This window comes from Anser brachyrhynchus (genome assembly GCF_964034855.1).
Source record: "Anser brachyrhynchus genome assembly, chromosome: 24".
Taxonomy (NCBI): Eukaryota; Metazoa; Chordata; class Aves; order Anseriformes; family Anatidae; genus Anser; species Anser brachyrhynchus.
The window spans coordinates 2,743,713-2,753,005 of NC_137717.1; the positions used below are offsets into that span (position 1 = coordinate 2,743,713).

The 9,293-nt window shown below is 46.7% G+C and overlaps 1 protein-coding gene across 27 annotated transcripts in view; it reads right to left on the reverse strand.

Annotated features, from left to right (window-relative positions):
* LOC308182563 (uncharacterized protein) overlaps positions 1-7,575 on the reverse strand; it is a 66,938-nt gene extending 59,363 nt beyond the window's left edge. For 15 of the 27 annotated variants that reach the window (XR_013941862.1, XR_013941863.1, XR_013941864.1 and 12 more), the window contains exons 1-2: positions 7,428-7,565; positions 6,926-6,996 (exon numbers count right to left, since the gene is read on the reverse strand). Coding sequence is in view for 4 of the 27 variants with exons in the window: in XM_080567431.1 (XP_080423557.1) it covers positions 6,926-6,996; positions 7,451-7,505 (126 nt within the window). In the remaining 23 variants the exon portion in view is untranslated. The other 12 variants (XR_013941875.1, XM_080567431.1, XM_080567432.1 and 9 more) reach the window with 6 other exon arrangements.
* Between the last annotated feature and the right edge of the window lie 1,718 nt (positions 7,576-9,293).

Consider the following 9,293-nt stretch of genomic DNA (forward strand, 5'->3'; position numbering starts at 1 on the left):
CCAGGGGCTACCCCTGCAATCAGCTGTGCCACGCAGGCATGGCAGGGCCATCCTCTCTCCTTGGAGTGTGCAGAATTTTGAGAAATGCAAGATGTAGGAAAAGAGGATGCTGCACACTGAGGATAGGCATGGGAAAGCCTCCTTGAGAGCTATTACATGGGAGCAAGGTGCTCCTGCGGCATCAGTGCTGGTGATGTCCTGCAGAGCTGCAGCAAGAGAACAGCAGCTCGCTCCCAGGGTTGGTCCCCAGTTGCTTTTTCTTCTCTCCCCAGAAAAAAGACAGAGGTTGTCTCTGCTTTTGCTCATGCTGAAAGTCAACCAATTTTTCTCCCCTTGATATATGAAACTATGGAGCAGGAACTAGATATTAGGTGGATCAGCCTTGTTTCTGAGCCTGATGTAAGCTGAGGCCAGGATGCCTACAGATAGAGTCAGTGCGGTAAGTGCCGGTGCTCCTGCTCTATCTGTAATGTGGATTTCTTTCACCAGAGCTTTGCTGCTGCAAGGGCAGGTGCAGTCCCTGTCCACGTTACAACTCATACAAGCTACAAATCACAGGATGTTTCTCTAAATATGTAATTTTATTTGAAAGGACAAAAAAGCTGCAGTTGCTGAGCTGCTTCCAGGAACAAAATGCATTCCATGGCCTGGAACAAAGTCTTATTTATATGCTGCGCCTTCCCTTGCTTAAATATGCTCATCACATTGGTCTTCTCACAGCACAGCACCACTGAATTCCTTCTGTTCAGAAACAGCGATGTGCAACGTAAGATTTGACCAGTGAAACCCCTCACCAAAATGCCCTGGGGAGAGAAAACGGTCTGCATGGAGGTTTAGCAAGAGGCAGAAGCTGCTGGTGAACCCAGCAAAGCATATTATCAAAGAAACGGGCTGGAGTAATTGGAGAGGAGAGCAGATGGCTGCTGGCAATAAAAGCCTGTGAGAAATCCAGCTGAGAAGCCTACTGTGAGACCTATGGGGGCAAATTTCCCCGTGGTAGGACAAAAGACACCCAGCAAGTGAACAGTGGAAAAATCTATTGCAAGGTGCCCATTATTAAGCAGCAGCGAAGCTGTGAAAAATAGGCAATTGAATTTGAGAAGGGAAGGAAAGCAGGCACCCTGTGGACACAATTATGGAGACATTTTAGAAATTGCTGGGTGTGTAAATATGGGAAGAGCAGATGGGAGAGGTCTGAGGAGGCAGGGGAAGCGGCCTGCCCACATGTGCCAAGGGAACAGGCAGCTGCCTGCCCCTGCTCCCTCGCAGGCACATGCACAGCCACCTCCTGCTTTTGCCACTGTCTGCAGCTCCAGCAGGGCACAGAGGGGGTGTTTCCTGCTGCCCTGGCCCCCAGGTCTGTTTTTCTCTCCCTGCATAGCCTTTCCTTCCCCCTGCCCTCCCCAGGCTCACCTTGAGCTCTCTGCAATGCCGGTGGCATCGCTCCTCTGCCTTTTCCTGTGCCGTGGTGCCACACACTCTGCCGGTGAGGGATGGTGCCAGCTCTGCAACAAACCCCAACCCCCCTCGCATGCCCTGCGTGTGAAATTTCGAAGGGGCTGATCTTTTTCTGTAGGCACACCTGAGCTGCTGTCACTGCCCAGCCGTGCCCTTATGATGCAGAGGGGCTGCCCAGCAGAGCCACCGCCGCACTGGGAGCCAGCTCAGCTGGGGTCCAACACCACTCAGCCCCCACAGGGAAGCCTCCCTGCAGCCAGGCTGCTCTTCCAAAAGGAGAACCTGGTGCTTGTGAGTCACCAAATCCTTTAATCCCTGCAGTCACTTTAACCCTTGGCCTCCTGAGCCCTGCTGAAGGACCTGAAAGCTAGCTGAAATCCCCAAGTATCAAAAGGATCACCATACATCCTCAAATAAACCCTCTTTCTTTACCTCTCTCCCTTTGTGAGGATTTATGCTCGTGAGAGACACTGCTGTTCCTAAGGAAATGGCTTGAGATTTAAACCGCCTCCCTTCCTGGTTTTTATTTCTTGTCTCTTGAGGGTTAACAATCCTCAGGAGAGTGCAGAACAGCCTGTCTATCCACTTTGGTAATTGAAATCAATTTCTCTGCCTTATCTTTAGGAAACCTATATAGTCAAGACACTAATCTGCTGGCTCTGGCATCTTTTAAATGAAAACCTATTTGGAAAAAAAAAAGAAAAAATCCCTTTCCCTGCCTACTAATGCTCCTTCGCTCAGAGAGACAAACACCAGGCCAAGAGACTTTTTGGAAGCAAGCACCCATCACTTGTCAGCCCTTCCCTCAGCAGGGAGTATTGGTGAACCCCCTGCCCAGATCCCAGCAGGTCTGACTGCCCCAGGGAAGGCAGGGGCTGTCCCCTGCCTCGATGGGTCCTGCAGGCAGGGAAGGGGAACCCACTGCCTGCTCAGGGACATAGCCAGCACGTGGGCTCCCCTAACAGCATCCATCCTCCTCACTGATGTCCCCAAGGTACCCAAAGACGAGCTGGGAGCAGGGCCCATGGCCAGACAGCTCCTTGGCTCCTCTTGCCATTCCTGCCGGTCTCTGTTCTGACTCCTGCACACACTGTTACTGTAGAAAGGTCACAAAAACAGGATGCCAGTTGTGCATGCTGATCACGTGCAGAGCTGCGGTCAGGAATGAAGGAGCTAAATCGCCTGCAAGCCCTGCTCTGCCGAGTGGAAGAGTGCATCCCTTTGCAAACCTCTTCTATCAAATCTTTGGTTGCCTAAAATGAAGCCTATAGAGAAAAAAACAGGCCCAAACAATGTTCTCTCCTAATCCTGTTGATTAGGAGCCCAGCCAAGCCAATAGATTTCTAACTTGAAGTCAATCAGGCTTGAAATCCCTGTAGTTTTGATTGTAATTACACAGATGAAGTAATCAATAGGGAATCATAGCACCCTGACCCTAAAAAGGGGAAGTCAAAACCCACGGGCACACTTGTGGTTCCTTGGGCTCAGTGAGCAGGGCAGCACCATGCAAGGCCGACAGCTGGGTTTGCTCCAACAGGCTGTTACACGCGGTGCATTTCGGGGGGCATCTAGTGGGAAGGAGAAGCCACAGAACAGGTAATGAGAAAGCACAGAAACTGATGGCGAGACCTAAAGCTGGAGTCCCACATGAGGCAGATTCAGAAAGGACCTTAGTTACGGTTCTGAGATCAGAACACGACCACTCAAGGTATCTGTTCTTCAGCTGTGCAGAAGGAGCCTTCGGCACTCCAGCTAGAAAAGTGCATTTACCAGAAGTTAACAATTTGTAGTTTCTTTCAAACTAAGTGCACTTCTTGAGCAAGACAATATAATTAAAAGAGGCACATTAATATCATGAGATAAGCATCACTGACCACATTTATGGCAATATAAAAAGGAATTCAGAGAAAAAAAGAAACTACACCCTATAAATCAAAGCATTTTAGTGCATAGAATTCAGAAACAAATCTATGAATTGTAATAGAGCATGACAAAAATCTCAAACAGTAGTAAATATTAAACCCCCAATGACAAACAGATATGTTGCATCCTATCTGAGGATTTTCTCAATGCATCAGATTGAGAGCAGTTCCCCAATTCTTATTCTCTTAATCGAGGTAATTTGCTTTAAGTGTTCCTTGCAGCTGAGAAATGACAATTGCCCCTTTAATATTGTGGTAATACAAACAGCAGTTTTTCACCTGATGATGCTAATCATTGTGTGCTCCTCTGAGGGCAGAATTCTCTTTGGGTGAGAAAGCCTGATAAGAGACTAACACACACCAGGAAGTGAAATGGATGACTTTTGACTGGGTAAAGGTAGAGCAGGAAAAAGCCATTTCACTGCCTTGGCATCCCCATCCAGTTATTCATTATGCTAAATTGCCATTTTATTCCTTTCAGCTTCCTGAGACATCAATATAGCATAATGAAGTTATCACAAGATGCAGTTTGCTGAGCTAATTTGGTGATGGCATTAGAAAGCAGTTCCAGGTAACGGCCGAGAAGAGTTTTGTTTAGAGAAGTGAACATGGGGATAGTTGGGGTTATTCAAGACAGGCTGTAGTTTCTTCCACCATCCCTGCCCTTCCAGACCAACAGGAAAGTTTTTTAATCCTTGGATTGTTAAAGATTTCAAAAAGTTTCAATACTCAATGTCACAGCAATGAAAATTGGAAAGGTTAATATAAAGATAGGCTGCTCCTGTCTCTGACCACTCAATGCTATTGAAAAGAAAAGTTTGATTTATTTCTCCAGTAGTACAGCACTTCATTAAAGTTTAAGGTAAGCTTGAGATACTTTCCTCAGCAAATGGAATACCCAAGGAGTAAAAATATGATGCTTATCAACAAATAACCCTGAGTACATCAGCTTATTTTCCTCAAACACCACTGACAAATGATGCATAAGAGGGTACCAGGAAGCAAGGAGACAGTGCCTGTCATGTCGCAATTGCTCAGCACTTGCAGCCTACGATAATTTGGAAATCCATCTATACACATCTCACTACGTTTCTGACATTGGAAACTCCTTTAGCTTGACTACAACCTCCATTTTGAATACCGGACACATTTTTTAGCTTTATGAAAAACTGCAACCAGGAGTATTTTAGCTGCAGAGTTCCTCCCCTGGCAGAATCCCTCCTGCTCACCAAGCTACTGCTACACCTGGAGCCAGAGAGCCCTCGAACTAAGACAACGCAGTTGCTCGTTTCATGCAGCTTGGGCTACCACCTCCAAAGCAACCATTTGTAGCCACGCTACTTTGGCAGCAACTTACCACACGTTAGGAACAAATGTATTCTGTCAAGCAGTTCTTTGGGTTACAACTGTTCCTCCATTAATCTTAAGCGTATCGAGCAAAGAACAAGCTCATTGTTGGAAGGAATAATGCAGAACACTGCTCAAAACATTATGTGCTACATGCAGGAATGCCTCCCTCCCCAGCTATTAGTCACTTTGCATTAATGTGCACTGCATTAATTGCTCACTGAAGGAGTGGCTACAAAACACAATGGGAGTGACATTGCATGCTGACAGACTGACAGAAAATAAGAAGGTACTGGAGGAAAACACATTTCACTGCGGGTTGGGTAGAACATGGCTTCAGGGCTGCACCATCACAGGGTGCTTCATGCTCCCTACTGCTGAGGAGCAGAGCAGCAAGGCACAGCAGCAGGTCTCTGGGGGATGCCAGGCACACACTCCTCAGGAGCAGAGGGTAATTGGGATACTGCAGAGTCCAGGAAGGATGAGCAGTCAAGCAAGGAGTGAATTAGGGTGATTAATATTTCCAGACTGCAGATTCAGACCACAAGTCCTTCCAGCCAAGGAGCCCTACTCCAGAAGCACGCTGTGGCAGTTGCTTTAGACAATGAGACACCTCTCAGGGCTATGGTGTGAGCTGCTCATGAAGGGTCCCTTCCTGTCACAGGGCACACTCTGGCCATTTAAATCGGAGTCCTGTTGTCTATGCCAAAGAGACAAGTGGGCTGATCTGTAAATATCATGCATTTTTACCCAGTCTCAAACTGCCACTCTGAATGCAAACCTGACTTGAAATGAATCAGAGTACTTCACAGTGCAGGTAAATGAAAGACAGTACTAAGGGACCTGGATACAAAGAAAACAGTTGTTCTTCAAGCATTTCTACCCCTTCCCCCTCAAATTTCAATAGGCCATGTCTAATTATTGAAAGGCACATATTCCCCCTCACACTGGGTTATTATCAGACCATACCACATGTGTCAGTCCACAGAATTAGCAGCTATAATTGGACCCTTTTAACAAGGTACACAACACATTTTAAATTAAATTGCATTCCATAAATCAGGTTAACCTTTTCAACATTGCTCTAAGAAAATTAATTACTCATATCGAAGCATATGACCTTTTCACAGTGCTTGGGATTAGCTTCCACATTTCTTTTTATTTTCTGCTCCTCCTCCCTCTTTCCCAGCCCAGCCTTCTTCATTTAAAAGAGCCCAAATAGGCAAGGCTAAACACATTGCTTCAGCTCTCATTCACAGCTCCAACCAAGCACAATAGCTGCTATTCTTTTCAAGTTCACTTCCCCTTAAGAGGTGTCCCTTCTTCCCCCTTCCCTCCCTTCTGGCCAGTGAAACAGGGCTGCCCAGGTGGCAACGTTCATCATCTGACTTTTAGCTTTGGTTTGATGCTTGCTTGAAAAACCTGGGAGTCTTGTGACTACGTAGGGAGCTGTTTCCAACACCAGCAAGAGGCAGTTTTTCTACTCTTCCAGCCCTTAGAATAATGTGAAAGTGTGATCCAGTACCCTAAAAACTAGGAAGGAAGGGAAAGCTGCTTTATTGCTTTAAGATTTCCCAGGACTTTCTACAATACTTCTGCAGGGTCTGTGAAAGTAAATGTCAGCATCATCGTTCTAGTACTGGCCTAGGAACACCAGGAAAAAAGGCTTCCTATCACAGTTAGTAGTGCTGTATTTTCTATCAGCTTAAAAAAATGTGATAAGAAGCTTTTTCACAGAACCCTTATGAATTTCTTCTTTGAAAAGGACCCTGAAATTTGATAATGGGCCCAGATCTTTCCTTTCTACTTTTCAAACAGAAATGTAATAAGGAATGGTGTTTGGAGGGGATAAAACAAGCAACAAAGCAAACAGAACAACCTTAAACAAAACCAGGTGGGAAATACCCAAACAGATATAATCTCATTCTTTCCCCCACCTGATCCTACTTGTAGCTTCTATGTAATTTGGATTTTATGAGTATTCTTTTATCTTCCAGGGCAAGTTCAAAAAATGGACTAGCAATATCAATAAGTAACAAGTCTCAATTCTGAGAGAATTAGAACAGAAATGGTTTTCCTACTACTTGGTAGGGAAGCTTGGATGAGCTTTGTGTCTGAAGCAAAAGCCTTTTCTATCCTTGATTATATCACAAGAAGTCACATCCGTACACAGGGCACCCCCAGTAACCCATCGGTACCTCATCTCCTTGGTCACAGCCATCCCCAGCAGCACAGTAGGGTTGTGTCAGCTCCAGGACCTTCATCAGCACTGGGTAAGAAAGGAAAAACAAACTGCTACCTTAAAGAACGAACGAGTATTAAGATCTCTTCCTAGAGTCCTTTTTGAGGCAAACTCCCCCATTTTTGTTGCACTTTCTAGCATATTACATCTGCAAATGTTTATTAACACCAGCTATTCTGCAGATACTTTACGTAAAAAACCTTCAACAATGAAAGTTCTTGCACTGAATTGAAAGAACTTGGAAGAGATTTTCATACAACAATGCTTCTATTTTCTAATACAAGGTATTAACAACTTAAAGTCAACAATTGTAACTATACTTATCTTTCTGGTATTAAAACAGAACAAAAGTGTTTTTTTTTTCCTCCCACCTATTCTCCAAACACATAGAGAATTAGTTAAGTAGAAAACTGGGAATTACTTAGTACACACAAAGACTGAATGCACCCTTAGCAAACCTTAATTCTTTACGGTTCCTCACAGAAACTTCCTCGACGCCGGCCCTCTGGAAGCCCGCCTTTTCGGCCCGCCGCCATCTGGGGCTGACAGAAAGGGGCAAAGCGCTCCCTGCAGGCCTCGAAATGGCGGTGGCTGCCAGGCCCGCCCAGCACCGAGGTTATAAATAGGGTCCCCCCACCACTCCACAGCCGTTGCTGCTGGCTGTAGGGGTGAGGAGAGTGTCTGAGTGTTATATTTTTAAGGAACTGTGGCGCCAAAAGCAGCGTTTTGAGGCTTTTCCCTCAGGGTGGAGCTATCTTGGAGGTGCTCAGGTGATGGAGGGTGCAGGGCTGCAGCAGGCAGGCTGCCCTGGGGCCTGCACTGTTCTCTGCCCCCAGTCAGAATCTCCTTCCCCAGCCAGGCCTTCAGCCTCCAGGGTGCTGCCCTTCAGTTTGGTAAGCATTATGCCTATCTGGGCCCACCACTGTGGCTTCAAGCAGCTGCTCTGTTTACCCTCCCTGCATTGCGCCTTGGCCCTCACTTCATGTTCTTCCCCACAGGCCTACCCCGTGCTCCAGACTGATCCTGGCCGCTGCCTGCCTCCTGTGGTTCTTTGCTGATGGTGGCAGGCTCCTCTTCTGTGCCTGTCTGTGAGGAAACCACCAGCCCTGCTGTGCTTGTGGTGCTACGAGTGGTGGTGGGATGAGGGGTCTTGTCCCTGAAAGCCTGGAGCTGAGCTCCCCCATTAGGCCTGGGCAGCCTGCTGTGAGGAGATGCCATGAGGAGACACTGCTTTGAGGAGACGCCGCTGGAGCCCCTGCCTCAAGGAGACCACCGTGTGGAGGCCCTGATGCTGGGCGGAGGCTGCTGCTGAGGGAGGAGTGCTCCAGACTCATCGCCTGTCGTCGAACGGTAGGACATGGCGTGGCTTGGTGCCCCTGTCGTGAGGGGCCAGTGGTTGAGGGTGCGGTTCTCTTGGCTTGGAGGTGATGGCAAAATTCGTTTTTGAAGTGAGGTGCTGGTTTTTAATGGGGAGAAGTGTTGAGCCTCAGAGTGGCTTCCCTAGGGGTGTGTTAAGTGCTTCAGTAAATTCACGTTTGAGGGTTGATGCTTGGATGCAAAACCTGCAACCTCTTGACAGCATGGGAAGTAATAAGCCCAAGTCAATAAATTTGCGCTTCCCATGAATTTTTGTGCTGTTGCTACCATCCTTCTCAAATTCCTCAGGCTGTAGGACTGTTCATTGTCCTGTAATGCCAGGGCTGAATCCTCCCCTCACAGCAGAGGCCAGGAACACCACTGAAACTGATCTCCAGAGATGAGAAGCGGAGGCCATTCAGACCATGCTGTACTTACACCTTAGCAATTGTTTTTTGTCAAGAATTGACAAGATTGCAAAAGCTATTGGAATTACATAGTTCTCCCTCACCACCTGAGACACCCCCTTAAACTAATCACTTTGCCAGCTGCAAACTGATCACCACCTGTTTTTAGGCAAGCTTTGCCAACCTGAAAATCACCTCCAGTTCAAAAGAAAGCATTCTCCTCTCTCTGTTTCTGCACTCAGTTCATATACAACACCACACCACTTACCATGCATGTTTTATCTACAAAATATGTTAAAAAGATAAAAAAAAAAACAACAACAACAACAAAAAACACACACATAAATAAGCACTCTATCAAATAGCACTTTGCTCAGCAACTTTTACAGGATCCAGCTCCCCACAGCACGCTCCACCATAGCCCCACTTTCCTCTGGCACTCCCTGCCAGCACATACCACAAACCAAACGGGGCCCAGGTACAGCATTTAGGACACCACACAGCCATGAATTCAGTTTCAAACTTTCTACTTTGATACGTGGACCGAGGGTTTTCCTTTCT